The sequence below is a fragment of the Hemitrygon akajei genome, chromosome 8 (genome assembly GCF_048418815.1).
Source record: "Hemitrygon akajei chromosome 8, sHemAka1.3, whole genome shotgun sequence".
NCBI lineage: Eukaryota > Metazoa > Chordata > Chondrichthyes > Myliobatiformes > Dasyatidae > Hemitrygon > Hemitrygon akajei.
Genome location: NC_133131.1, coordinates 158,107,815 through 158,123,261, shown reverse-complemented (window position 1 = coordinate 158,123,261; position 15,447 = coordinate 158,107,815). Strand labels below are relative to the sequence as shown.

General features: G+C 42.1%; 1 protein-coding gene across 1 annotated transcript in view; it reads right to left on the bottom strand.

Moving 5' to 3' along the window:
- Positions 1-15,447, bottom strand: part of paxip1 (PAX interacting (with transcription-activation domain) protein 1) — a 133,505-nt gene that overhangs the window by 39,053 nt on the left and 79,005 nt on the right. Inside the window, exon 11 of the mRNA XM_073054904.1 lies at positions 9,920-10,041. Coding sequence (XP_072911005.1) covers positions 9,920-10,041 — 122 coding nt within the window. The remainder of the gene's footprint in view (positions 1-9,919; positions 10,042-15,447) is intronic.

Here is a 15,447-nt window from a genome sequence, read left to right as displayed (position 1 = left end):
GATGCTTTTTAATCAACATAAGAATACAAGAAATAGGAGCAGGAGTAGGCCATCTGGTCCATCTAGCCTGCTCTGCCATTCAATAATAAGATCATGGCTAATCTAGCCATGGACTCATCTCCACCTACCTTCCTTTTCCCCATAACCCTTAATTCCCCTACTATGCAAAACTCTATCCAACCTTGTCTTAAATATATTTACTGAGGTAGCCTCCACTGTTTCAATGGGCAGAGAATTCCACAGATTTACCACTCTCTGGGAAAAGCAGTTCCTCCTCATCCATCCTAAATCTACTCCCCTCAATCTTGAGGCCATGTCCCTAGTTCTAGACTCACCTGCCAGTGGAAACAACTTTCCTGCCTCTATCTTATCTATCCCTTTCATAATTTTATATGGTTATACAAGATCTCCTCTCATTTTTCTGAATTCCAGCAAGTACAGTCCCAGGCAACTCAATCTCTCCTCATAGTCTAACCCCCTCATCTCTGGAATCATCTGGTGAATCTCCTCTGCACTGCCTCCAAAGCCAGTATATCCTTCCTCAAGTAAGGAGATCAGAAATGCACACAACTCCAGGTGCGGCCTCAGCAGTACCCTGGATAGTTGCAGCATGACCTTCCTGCTCTTGAATTCAATCCCTCTCGCAATGAAGGCCAAAATTCCATTTGCCTTCTTGATAGCCTGCTGCACCTGCAAACCAATATTTTGTGATTCATGCATAAGCACTCCCAAGTCCCTCTGCACAGCAGCATGCTGCAAATTTTTACCATTTAAATAATAACCTGCTCTTCCATTTTTCCTCCCAAAGTGGATGACCTCACATTTGCCAATATTGTGTTCCATCTGTCAGAATCTTGCCCACTCACTTAACTTATCTATATCTCTGCAGACTCTCCATACCTTCTGCACAATTTGCTTTTCCACTCAATCTAGTATTATCAGCAAACTTAGATACATTACACTTGATCCCCTCTTCCAGATCATTAATGTATATTGCGAACAGTAGTGGGCCTAGCACCGACCGATTGTCAACCAGAGTAACACCCACATATCCCAACTCTCTGCTTTCTATTAGCTAACCAATTCTCTATCCATGTTAATGAATCACTCCGATCTCAATCCATCCTTACTTATGGATAAGTGTTTCATACGGCACCTTATCAAACACCTTCTGGAAATCCAAGTCCATCTGTTCCCCTCCATCCATTGTGACTCGTTACATCCTCAAAGAACTCCAGCATGTTTGTCAAACAGGACCTGCCTTTGCTGAATCCATGCTGCATCTGCCTGATGGATCCATTTCTTTCCAAATGCCTTGCTATTTTTTCTTTAATGATAGCTTCAAGCATTTTCCCAAATACAGATGTTAAACTAACTGGCCTAGTTACCTGCCTTTTGCCTACATCCTTTTTCGAACAGTGGTGTGACATTCGCTGTCTTCCAATCCACCAGAACCTACCCAGACTCCAGAAAATTTTGGTAAATTATCACCAAAGCTTCTACTATAACTTCTGCCATTTCTTTCAGTACCCTGGGATGCATTCCATCAGGACCAGGGCACTTGTCTTATCTTCAGGGCCTCTGATACCATTTCTGCAAATGTGATGCCCTACATTGTCTAATAATTCCCATGTGATGTAAAGAGAGCTTAACTGATATGGAAAAGGAGTTATTAAATTTATACCCATGGAAGCCAGAACATCAATCATTCTGGTGGATCTAAATTTATTTGCCTTGAAGTTATTGTACTATGTGAGCTTAATGACCTGTCTGGTACGGTTGATTTTTTTTTTCCTTAGGCAATTTAGCTGGGTTAAATCTGATGGTGTGCTTTCTTGGCCACAAAATCAATACCAAATGACCTCCTGTACCTATTAAAATGTCCTCTGTTCATGTTTATGGTCTTCTGCTGCTGTAGCCCATCCACTTCTAGATTTGATATGCATTCAGAGATACTCTTCTACATACTACTGTTGTAACGTGTGGTTATTTGAGTTACTGTCACCTTGAACCAGTCTATCCTCCTCTGATCTCTCTCACTAATACCACATTTTCACCCATAGAACCTCCACTCACTGGTCATTTCTTTTTGGCTTTTTGTACCATTCTCTGTAAACTCTAGAGATGATGTATATGAAAATCCCAGGAGATCAGCAGTTTGAGATACTCAGACCACCTGTCAGGCATCAACAATTATTCCAAGCTCAGTCACATTTCTTCCCCATTCTGATGTTTGGTCTGAACAACGGAACCTCTTGATCACGTCTGCGTTCTTTTATGCACTGAGTTGCTGCCATGTTTGGCAGATCAGATATTTGCATTAGCCAGGTGCATCTAATAAAGTGGTCACTCAAGTCACTGAGTGTAAGGAGTTGAACCAGGAAAGGCTATTTGTGATGCTTATTCCTAGGAACTTGAAACTCTCAACCATTTCCATTGATGTAAATACAGCGCCCAACTTCCCGAAGCTGATGACAGGTTTCTCTTATTCTTATGATACCATGCCTCGAGAATCTCTATCTCGTTCCTTTATTCCACCTCACCATCATTTGAATTTGGCCCACTATGCTGGTGTCATCTGCAAACGTAGATGGAATTAGAGTAGAATCCTCTACAGGGAGTAGAGGGGTGAGGACAGCCTTGTGGGGCAGCAGTGTTGAGAATAATTGAGACAAAGGTGTTCCAGCCTATCCTGTTGGACAAGAAGGATGTAGTTGCAAAGGCAACATCTAGGAGTTTGGATAGGAGTTTGCTTCTAATTATGATGTTGAAAGTGAAGAGATAATCAGATATGCCAGTGTAGGTGTCCTTAGTGCCCAGTGCTCCACAGATGAGTGTAGGGCAAGCAAGGTGGCATCAGCAATTAACATATTGGAGAGAAGTGAATTGCAGAGGATAGATGTTGACTGGGAGGCTGGAGATGAAGTGTGCCATAACCAGTCCTTCGAAGCACTTCTTGATGGTGGATGTCAAAGCAAGGACAGTGATGAGGAAATCTTGATGGGTGGTAGAAGGGAGGGTTCTACAAGGATAATGAAAATCTGCAAATTCCCAATCCATGGAGCAGAAGCTTATATATCTTGTGTTGGAAAAGTATATAATCTCAGCCTCTGAGATACTTGTGGCTAGAGATGACTTCTGAAGGGCATAGTCTAATAGGATACAGAAAATGGAAGATGTGAACTTTATGGAATAATATCTCATCCTATATTAAGATGTATTTTGTGCTTGCATTGGTTTGCAGTCAATGATTCTGTGGCATATTCTCAATATTAAAAGGCATGAATGTTTCTAATTATTTCAATTGCTGTTTACCATGCACTGCTTGCAAACAAAGCCACCAACTGTTCAGTACCATCTGCTGTCTTGTTAATGCACAAACAAGCAGCCTGGAATATTTCTTCTGTTGAGAATGACTTCATAACCAGCTTTTGTTCTGTAACTGTGTGCATATGATTGAAAATTCAGTGGAGGGATTTATATTACATTAGCATTTGGCACAAATGTTTGTTTTGAGTTGGTTATTCCTGTTGGAAATATTTAGTGAAGAACCTAGCCCAATATTTTCATAGTTGGGGCCTTTCACTTTAGAACCATCTTCACTTCATTGAGGAAACAGAGTTTAATCAACATTTTTTCAACCCACTGTGCTTGTGTTGGCTTTTTGAAAAGGCTATGCGTCTAGTTCTATTCATCACAGTGTACAGAATTTTTTTTCTTAAAAGAACTTTTGCCTGATGAAAACAGGTTGGGTGAACTGAGCCTTTTCTCCTTGGAGTGATGGAAGATGAGAGGTGATCTGGTAGAGGTGTACAAGATGATGAGAGGCATTGATCGTGTGGGTAGTCAGAGGCTTTTTCCCAGGGCTGAAATGGCTGCCACAAGAGGGCACAGGTTTTAGATGCTTGGGAGTAGGTACAGAGGAGATGTCAGGGGTAAGTTTTTTTTAAGCTGAGAATGGTGAGTGCGTGGAATGGGCTGCCAGCAACAGTGGTGGAGGCGGATATGATAGGGTCTTTTAAGAGACTTTTGGATAGGTGCATGGAACTTAGAAAAATAGAGGGCTATGGGTAACCCTAGTAATTTCTAAGGTACGGACATGTTTGGCACAACTTTGTTATTATTGTGTATTGAGGTGAATCTCTAGGTATTTTATTGGAAGCAAGGGTGTAAACTAGGAAAAGGGTATATCCACTCAAGGGCAGTAACTCACCTGAATAAAAAAGACACATACGTTTGAATGCTGCTCACAGACTTTAGTTCAGCATTCAACACAATCATCCCTCAGAAACTGATTGGAAAGCTGAGCCTACTGGGCCTGAACACCTCCCTCTGCAACTGGATCCTAGACTTCCTGACTGGGAGACCTCAATCAGTCCAGATAGGGAGCAGCATCTCCAACACCATCACACTGAGCACGGGGGCCCCCGGGGCTGTGTGCTCAGTCCACTGCTGTTCACTCTGCTGACCCACGACTGTGCTGCAACACACAGCTCGAACCATATCATCAAGTTCGCCGATGACACGACCGTGGTGGGTCTCATTAGCAAGAACGACGAGTCAGCTTACAGAGAGGATGTACAGCGGCCAATGGACTGGTGCAGAGCCAACAACCTGTCTCTGAATGTGAGCAAAAAAAAATGGTTGTTGACCTCAGGAGGTCACAGAGCAACCATTCCCCGCTGAATATTGACGGCTCCTCGGTAGAGATTATTAAAAACACCAAATTTCTTGGTGTTCACCCGGCGGAGAATCTCACCTGGTCCCTCAACACCAGCTCCATAGCAAAGAAAGCCCAGCAGCATCTCTACTTTCTGCGAAGGCTGAGGAAAGTCCATCTCCCACCTCCCATCCTCACCACATTCTACAGGGATTGTATTGAGAGCATCCTGAGCAGCTGCATCACTGCCTGGTACGGAAATTGCATCATCTCGGATCGCAAGTCCCTGCAGCGGATACGAGGTCAGCTGAGAAGATCATTGGGGTCTCTCTTCCCGCCATTATGGACATTTACACTACATGCTGCATCCGCAAAGCAAACAGCATTATGAAGGACCCCATGCACCCCTCATACAATCTCTTCTCCCTCCTGCCGTCTGGGACAAGGCACCAGAGCATCCGGGCTCTCACAACCAGACTATGTAACAGTTTCTTTTCCCAAGCTATCAGACTCCTCAATACCCAGAGTCTGGACTGACACCAACTTACTGTGCTCTACTGTGCCTATTGTCTTGTCTATTATTTATTATAACGCCTGCACTGTTTTGTGCACTTTATGCAGTCCTGGGTAGGTCTGTAGTCTAGTGTAGTTTTTTCTGTATTGTTTTTCACGTAGTCCAGTGTAGTTTTTGTACTGTTTCATGTAGCACCATGGTCCTGAAAAATGTTGTCTCATTTTTACTGTGTACTGTACCAGCAGTTATGATCGAAATGACAATAAAAAGTGACTTGACTTGTATGTAGAGCCAGGGATGATTAGAATATGAGAAAGTACAGCACAGAAACAGGCTCTTCTTCCCATAAAGTTATGCCAAACTAAGTAAATTAGTAATCAAATGGCCAACTAAACAAATCCCCTGTGCCTACACAATGTCCACATCCTTGCATTTTCCTTACATTCATGTGCCTATCTAAACATCTCTTCATCTCTTAAAAGTCTCTGAAGTATCTGCCTCCACCACCACCCCAGGCAGCACAATACAGGCCCCCAACACTCTAAAAAAAACTTGTCCATCACATCTCCCTATGGCAACCTAATGAGCTCCCTAATGAAAACTTCACATCGGTATTCAGCAGTGAGTGTGACATGGATAATGCTGAGATTAGGGATGTTTCTGTTGATACCCTAAGTCTTGTCTATATTAAGGAAGAGATAGTGTTAGGTGTCTTGAAAAGTTTTAAGATGAATCTATCCCAAGACTGAGAAAAGCAAGGGAGAGATTGCTGGGGTCTTCACAGAGATCTTTGTATCCTCTTCAGTCACAGGCAAGGTATTTGAAGACTGGAGAATACTCAATATTTTTTCCTAAAGAAGAACAATGGAGACCTTTCACAAGGTCCAGCATGACCCCATTGAGCCTCACACCAATTTTTATAGACGTACCATAGAAAGCATCCAATCTGGAAGCAGCATGGCTTGGTGAGGCAATTGCTTTGCCTGAGATCACAAGGAAGTGAAAAGTAGTGGATACAGCATGATTCCCCCCCCTCCCCCACTATCCTAGATATTCTCTCTTCATTCCATACGTATCCGGATGAAGCTACAAAAGCCTGAAAGCATGTACCACCAGCTTCAAGGACAACTTCTATCCTGTTGCTATAAGACTATTGAAAGGACCTCTTGTAAGGTAAGATAGACTCTTGACATTGACATCTCAATCTACCTCGCTGTGACTTTGCACCTTATCAGGAAGCTCAGAGACCTTGGCCTTGACCCTGCCTTGTGCAGCTGGATCCTGGACTACCTGTCAGACCGCCGGCAGGTGGTAAGAGTGGGCTCCCTCACCTCCACACCTCTGACTCTCAGGGCTGTGTACCAAGTCCCCTCCTTTACTCCCTGTATACCCATGACTGTGTCACCACCCACAGCTCTAATCTGCTAATTAAATTTGCCGATGACACTACATTCATTGGCCTAATCTCAAACAATAACGAGGGCCCACAGGGAAGAAGTCATCTCTCTGAAACAGAGGTGTCAAGAAAACAATCTCTCCCCCAATGTCACAAAAACAAAGGAGCAGGTTGTGGATTACAGGAGGAATGGACACGGGCTAACCGCTATTGATATCAATGGATCTGGGGTCAAGAGGGTAAACAGCTTCAAGTTCCTTGGCATCCACCTCACTGAGGACCTCACATGGTCTGTGCACACCAGCAGTGTGGTAAAAAAAAGCGCAGCAGCGCCTCTTTCACCTCAGAAGGTTGAAGAAGTTTGGTATAGGTCGCCAAATCCTAAGGACTTCCTACCAGGGACAATTGAGAGCATCCTGCCTGGTATGGGTACTGTATCTCCCTTAATCGCAGGAATCTGCAGAGAGTGGTGCGGACAGCCAAGTGCAAACGTAGTTGTGAACTTCCCGTGATTCTGGACATTTACAAAGAAAGATGTGAAAAAAGGACCCAAAGGATCATTGGGGACCCGTGTCACCCCAGCCACAATCTATTCCAGCTGCTAGCATCCAGGAAGCGGTACCGTAGCATAAAAGCCAGGACCAACAGGTTCCGGGACAGTTTCTTCCACCAGGCCATCAGACTGATTAACTCACACTGACTTGAGTGTATTTCTATGTTACATTTGTTCTATTTATTATAAATTATTATCAATTACTATGATTGCACATTGAGACGGAGAAGATTTTTATTCATGTATGTGAAGGATATAAGAACTAAAGTCGATTAAATTTTTCTGCCTAAACTGCACTCTGTAAACTGCAACAGGATATTTCTGGATTGTTTTACTTTTCCCTCCACTACTTCAGAAAACTGATGTGACGAATGACCTGTATGGATGGTATGTAAAACAGTTTTCATCGTATTTGTCAATAATAAACCAATTTACCATCAACGCAGTGCTCACAGGCTTGTGATCTAGCAACATGAATATATGGATAACATACATCCCTGTATTCAAACCCCTCCAAATATCACAGATTTTTATTAACCCCAAAAACTCTTTGGCCTTCCAATCTTTCCTTCTGCCACATTCCTCATCATTTTTGCCACATGATGGGCAACTACATTTGCAGCTCTTTGGTCCCCAAATTCTGTAACTGCATCTTAAACCTTCCCACTTCTCTTTCCCTTCCAAGATGCTTCTTTGATTAAATTTTGGGACACCAATCCTAGCATCCTCCCACCACAAACACCTGCAAGCCTCTTTTGAAAACTGTAAGCTAATCAAGATGATCATTAGGAAGATTTTTGATGGAAAGAAATAGAGCAAAATGTTAGCATTATCATCAATTGTTGTAAAAAGGCTAGAATAAAAGGATTAACTCCAAAATTTATGTCGCATTTCACTTTGCTGTTTTTAAAATTCCAACCACTAAAACATCAGCCATGAGTCTGGCAATGAAATGAAACCTATCCAAAAAAAAAATCACCTCTGTGGATCAAAATTAGCACTCAAAATTTAGTTAGCAATTACCACCAAAAACACTAGCTATAAATAATAAGCTTTGCTACAAAGGCCTGCTAATCTAAATATATGTAACGCACCTTCAGTAAAGCAATCAAGGTCCTCAATAACTGTGAAGTACCAGAAATGCAGGACTTCAGTTACAATGAGAAAATGGACAATTTGGCACCATTCTTTTTTTCTGAACAGAGCAGATTTAATAGCATTCAAAGTGATAAATGGTTGGAAGGAAGTAAGTAAGAGAAACAACTTTTGAGGGTCAGTAACCAGGTAACTGGCAAAAAAAGAGCAATATAACTGTAACACCAGTGAATCTGCAGATGCTGGAAATAAATAAAAACACAAAATGCTGGCAGAACTCAGCAGGCCAGACAGCATCTACGGGAGGAGGTAGTGACGACGTTTCCGGCCGAAACCCTTCATCAGGAAACCCTCCTGATGAAGGGTTTCAGCCCAAAACATCGTCACTACCTCCTCCCATAGATGTTGTCTGGCCTGCTGAGTTCTGCCAGCATTTTATGGTTTTTTTTGCAATATAACTGTTCTGTTTTTAAACACAAAGCATAACGGGTTTGAATATATTCAATAGGTAATTATTTGAATGGAAATTTTTCTAAACTTGTTGGATAAGGAGCAAGCAGTGAGTCTAACTGGATAACTTTCCAAGAGCCAGCACAGGTATGATGTGCTCACCGCTCCCTCCTTTGCTCTGCCACTCTGATTCCAAAAATAACTTCTCAAACAAGACTAATTTTTTTTTTGTGAAACAAAGGAGGCTGTAGATGTTGGGACCTGGAGCAACAATGTGTTGGAGGAGAATACGTACACAACGCTGGAAGAACTCAGCAGCTCAGGCAGCATGCGTGATTTTCTCACGGATGCTGTCTGACCTGCTGAGTTCTTCCAGCATTGTGTACGTATTCTTCGATCCACAGCATCTGCAGTTGTATTTTAATATGTTGGAGGAACTCAGTAGGTCATGTGGCAGAAAAAACAACCATCAAGCTCCTCGGTAAACTGAAGTACTAGAATGCAGGACTTCAGTTCCACTGAGAAGATGGAATAGATTTGCACTTTGACCTTTATATTCTAGTGGCAAAATAGGCTCTTCTCCATAAACTAAAATCAACATGCAGATACTGACCATCTGACACTAAAACAGAATCGCTCAATTTGGGCAGCATCTGTGGAAATGGAAAAATACGATGAAGGGTTCGAGCAGGAATGCTCACTTCATTTCTCTCCCCATGGACACTGCCTGGCCTGTGGAGTATTCCCTGTAGTTTCTGTTTTAATTACACTGCTCTACTAACTCTGCAACTTTGACCTGCTCTCCAGTGATTTCATATACGCCGATTACTCACTCCGTAAACTCTGCAGCCTCTGAGCACCAGAGAAGCACGACACAGCCTTTGAAAAGACAGGCACTTATGATGACCTGTAATTATGGTAGCTCTAACTATCAATCATTGCATTGCAGCAGGAACATTAGTAATCTATTTACCTCTGTAAATTATTTCCACTCAGATAATGGATTAGGCCTTAAGGCAGAGCAAATCTAACATTCAATCTGTGTGACCTCTATACCCTCCGTAAATAGACTGCATAATGCAGAGATAATTGCTCACCTCATTTGATTGGAGAATAAGTCTGAACACATTGTAAATCAACGAAATACTGTACATGCTTGGCAACAGTCCATGAGAATTCATTAGTTTTTCTTAAGAAGCCTCTAACTTTATTTTAATTGCTGCACATTTAAATTGGGACACAAGAACTTACTCTTTGCAGATGAGGACAGTATTGCTTCGGCAGAGGTAGCCCGTGTACTTGGCTCCTGCTAAATAGCCCATTAGCTTTAAATCATCTCGGTCGCTGTGCATAAATCCAGTGACAGATATCATCTGTAGAGTTAAAGAAATCAAATTCAGTGTAGTTTGCCAAATTCTAATAAATCTAGGCAGCGACTAAAAACAGGAGCCAACAGTTTCACATCCGGTACATCTATGGCTCTGAATTCTCTTCATTAACGGAGACGATAATCTCTCCTTTATTATTTGAGCACAGCATTGACATGGGAATCAATAGAGAATCATTTTCCCTGCCTATTCTACTCACTGCTAATCCTAGTTTAGAGTAATGTATGTCACAACACCATTTGCCAGTCCACAATTTGTTTGTTAATTCCTTTTCAATTTAGTCATTCACAAAAAAAAATCAAAAATTGCTTTGCAAAACACTATTTAGATTGCAACAGAAATAGACCACTATACAAACACACAATTTTAGTCACATCGTCTTCAACTTTAAAACAAACAGGAGCATTGCACTACTGTTCTTTAGAGTCCACTCTGGCTATTATGCAGCAATTCATTCTCTCTCTCTCTCTCTCTCTCTCTCTCTCTCTCCACCTGGATCATAATTTTCTTTCTAAAAGATCATGCATAAGATCAACACTATTCCATGCATAAAGATTCACCTCAGCTCTCCTTTATCTTTTGTCCTTCCTTTTATATCTGCTTCCTTAGAGTAGCAGGGAAGCAAGGCTAGTTCATGGGCTAAGACAGAATCAAACAGGAGGAAGTTTTCAAAACTGGAATTTCTTTCCCAGTCAATAAAAGCTGAAAAGAATTGAAGCTGGTAAATCGGGCGACAGTTTACTGGTACTTCAAAAAGCAAGAAATTCCACTAAAAACATTATTAATATGCACTTTTTCTGAGGTACATTGTGGTAAAGTATCACTGTAAACAATGAAAGAGGCAAGCAAAGGTGAAGCTGACTCGAGGAATGAGCCACGCTGGTGCAATGCGAGTGAAACGATGTTGGAGTCAGAGATGAAGTTGGAACAAGCAATTAGAGGGGAGTTGAGGCAGAGGAGAGCGCCAGATCACTGCCGAACCGATTTGTAAAGGTCAAGAACGGCTTCAGGCTAAGCAGCGAGGTCCAGGCCCAGAGTGTATCGTTGCGGCAGGGCCCAGGTCCTAGTGATCCGGTGTTTGGACAATTTAAATGCCAGCACAGATAGACTGTAAAGGCGGGATGTCATGACCAGAGGCGAGGGTTGGTCTGATTGCGAGTGTTCTTCCACAACGTTCACTCCTCTCTCCACAGCGCTGAGACTGAGACTGCTCTGGCTGCTATGTACTTCACGTCTGTGAGCTTTGTGGCAATCTGCCCCGCTATATAATGAACTGAGACCGAGGCTGCGGGCCTACCCCGGCTGCTCTGGGATTCAGGTCTATGAACCCAATTTGGCTCACAGTGCTGTTGCTTGCTATTATTGTTTGCATGATATGCGTTTTTCTCCTCTTCTTTGTGCATTAGGTGCTTTTTTAAAAAATTTGGTTCTTTTGGCTTTCTTGCTTTGAGGTTGCCTGCAAGCAGATGAATCTCAATGTTGTATAATTTATACATACTTTGATAATAAAAGTACTTTGAACTTAATTTTAAATCTCATAGATTTTATCAATGACACTACAACAGAGGTTACGACAATGCTTCCTGCTTCTAAAGCACTTGGTAGATTTCATCATGCCAGGAAAAAGAAGGTTTGTACCACTATGGTTAAAACTATAACAATATTGACCGCAAAGCCTGGCTAGTGAGTGAACAGGACGGAAAGGTTTATGTGAGGGGATGCTTAATTACTAAAAGAATGAACTGATTAGTGGTCGATATGGGCGGGTTCAGAGATGAGCCAAAACAGAAATGATAATCAGCTAATGGCATTACTGACACTCCAGCTGTGCCGGAGATTCAACGCTGCTTCCTTCGATTAAATATTCCATTAAGAGCAGCAGAGTAAAGTAGGGGCCCTGACAAGCTAAAATCAAAAGGCTATTTTGGAGACAAAAATTACAACTCAATTTCATGAAAAATGTGCTGGTGGCAGTTGTGAAAGAGAATTCAGTTTCAGTTCTGGATGCTTAATCAGAAACCTTTGTCAGGAATGCAGAATCCATATCATACAGAAATGAAATGAATTACGAGGAACCATCGACTGATTTGATCTGAGGCCACAGGCCAGCTTCCTTAGTTTTAAGAAGCAATTCAGGTGTGCAATTCAGATTTCTTACTTGAAACATTTAGCTATTGTACTGAAAGACTGTCATTTGAGATGCTTACGGATAAGAGTTTATTTCATTAAATCAGTTCATTAAAAAATGACACTGGTTCTCACCCTCAACAAGCTCCTCCCACCTTCTCCAGACTTGAGGGACAACCCTGGGTACCCACATGGGACCCAGCTATGACTACTACTTGCAGAGATAAGTGCCAGGATTACTGGGAGGGTTGAATGTACAAGGGAATCACAGAGGGAGTGATCCCTGTGCTGGTGGGTCGGGGGTGGTAAATATATGTTTGGTGGTGGGATCTCTTGGCGATGACGTGTTGGATGCCGAGGCTGATGGAGTGGCAGGTCCATGTTCCAGCCTTCCCTGGTAATGCTTCCCAACTTTTCTTCCCCTACATTAACGCTTGCATTGGTGCTGCTTCATGCACCCATGCTAAGCTCGTCAATTTCATAAACTTGCCTCTAACTTCCACCCAGCCCTTAAATACACTTGATCCATCCTCTGACACATCCCTCCACTTTCACAATCTCTGGAGACAAACCGTTTACCGATATCTTTCATAAACCTATAGATTCCTGTGGTTATCTTGACTATATCTCTTCCCACCCTCTCTCCTGCAAAAATGCTATTCCTTTTCTCAGTTCGCCTCTGTTGCAACTGTCCCCAGGATGCAGATTTCCTTTCCAGAACATCAGAGATATCCTCCTTCTTCAAAGGATGAAGTTTCATTTCCTCCAGTATCAATGCTGCCCTCACCCTCACCTCTTTGATTTCATGAATATCTGCGCTCACCGCATCTTCCCTCTGCCTTAAAAGTGATAGCTCTTGTCCTTACCTACCACCCCATCAGCCTCTGTATCCAGCACATTACTGTCCACAACTTTTGCCATCTCTAAAGAGATCCCTCCCCCTCACCACAAGGATTGGTCCCTCCGTGATTCCCTTATGCATTCGGCTCTCCCTGGTAATCCCTCGCTCATCTCTGCAAGCAGACAAAGTGCTACACGTGTCGATTCACCTCCATTCAGAGCCCCAAGCAGTCCTTCCAGGTGAGGCAACACTTCACCTGCGAATCTGCTGGGGTTGTCTATCGTGTCCAGTGCTCCCAATGCAGCATCCTCTACATTGGTGAAACTTGTCGTAAATTGGGGGAATTGCTTTGTTGAGCGCCTCCGCTCCATCTGCCAAAGCTGAACTTCCCAGTGACCCAACACTTTAATTCCCATTCTCATTCCGACAGGTCAGTCCATGGCCTCCTCTTATGCAAAGATGAGGCCACCTTCAGGGTGCAGGCAAAACACCTTGTAATCCATCTGGGTAGCCTCCAACCTCTTGGCATAATTCCTTCCAGTAAGAAGTTGTTTCCCTCCCCTCTTCTATTTACCACTCTGCCTCTTACCTCTTCTCACCTGCCGATCATCTCCCCCAGGTCCTCTCCTATCAGGTTCCTTCCTCTCCAGCCCTTTATCTTTCCCACCCACCTAACTTCACCTTGCACCTTCCAGCTGTCCTCCCCCCACCTTTTTATTCTGGCTTTCTCCCCCTTCCTTTCCAGTCCTGAAACGTCAACTGTTTATTCACTTCCATAGATGCTGCCTGACCTGCTGAGTTCCTCCAGCATTTTGTGTGTGTTGCTTTGGACTCCCAGCATCCACAGACTTTCGTGTGTTTATAAAAAATGACAGGCCCTGCTGTGCTCAAAGGTCACCTTTTATTTAAGCCCAAACAATACCAACAGATGCAAGAATGCCATTAGTCTCAAAAGACATTATTGAACAGGTCACAATAACAAGATGTGAAATTAGCTGATGTTTGCTTTTAACATCACCACTGAATTATTGTACTTGTTTGACTGGACAAAACAGGAACTCTAGATACAACACAAAATAAAGTGATGGCTATGTGGTCACCATTGCGCTCCTTCCCAATCATTAATAGTAGTCACTTAAAGTACATTAAATTGTCATCACAGTAACTGCATAGTAGATGTTCTCATTGGCTAGGTTACTAATTGGCAGAGAAGACAGGCATGATCTAGGCTTATGAATCAATAGTGGAACTAATAAATCTCAGTCTGATAGGGAAAGGGAGAAGAAAACTTTATAATCACTTTAAATACGAATCTTCATGAATCAATCCAGCACCACTGAAGCACAGGTGTGAAGAACAGTGAACTTTGCAGCTTAGCCTGCATTTCGGTTTATTTCAATTTGGTCCTTGTTTCACAAGCACTTTATTCAACTCATCAGCAAAACATAGTGGATTCAAGTGAAAGATGAAAATTAATTGTGTGACACTAATACAAATTGCGAAGACTCGACAATCCTTCAATACAAGCCAAACAGGCCTCATCTGTAAATCTGTTTTCCATACTGCCTTCCCATTAGACTCCAGAGGCTGACACACTTGCATTAACTGTTCAAGGAAAAGAAAACCACGTTTTGATTTGCCTGAATGATTTTCATGATAGAAGGTAAATTTCAAAGTATCTCAGAAACAATCAACTGATCAGTTTTTTTTTTGACAATTATTGAAAGGAATGAATGACATGCATCTTCTTGCTCATGCTCGAGTGACTAGCTTCTTACAGTGGGGCAGAAGTTATAACAATGCCAAACTGAACTTCACCAATCATTGCCCTGCACAATCATTCTTCCAAGAATAACTCATCCAAATGAATCAGGATGAGGTTTAATATCACTGACATTCCATATGCCATGAAATTTGTTTTATGGAAGCAGTACAGTACATAGAAATATTATAAATTACAATAAGAAATAAAAATAAAAATTTGGATTTGGGAGTTGATGACCATGATGCCTTTCTTTTCTTTCATGGTTTCACGGCTATGTGGATAATTGAAGAATTTCAGTTGTATACTCTGACAATAAATGAACCTTTGAACACAACAGTGGTACACACTAGTAGCTTCAAACTGATGGCTTTCATGACATCTTAAAGTCAAAATGCAGTTTAAGGCAGTGGTTATACAAAGCAGGGCCTTAGTTTATCATCAAGAACATTCAGTATGCCATGAAATATGCAAGTGAACATTATTTTTGTTAAAAACATTATCAAAATACAATTAAAAACAAAGAAATGGAAGCCAATAAATTTTTGCTTCCATTTGTGATTCAAAGCAAAGACCAGATTTTTCAGCATAACTGCTGTAACAGAGTCATGGAGTCATATAGAAACAGGCCTGTCAGCCCATTGAGTCCACGCCAAACTAT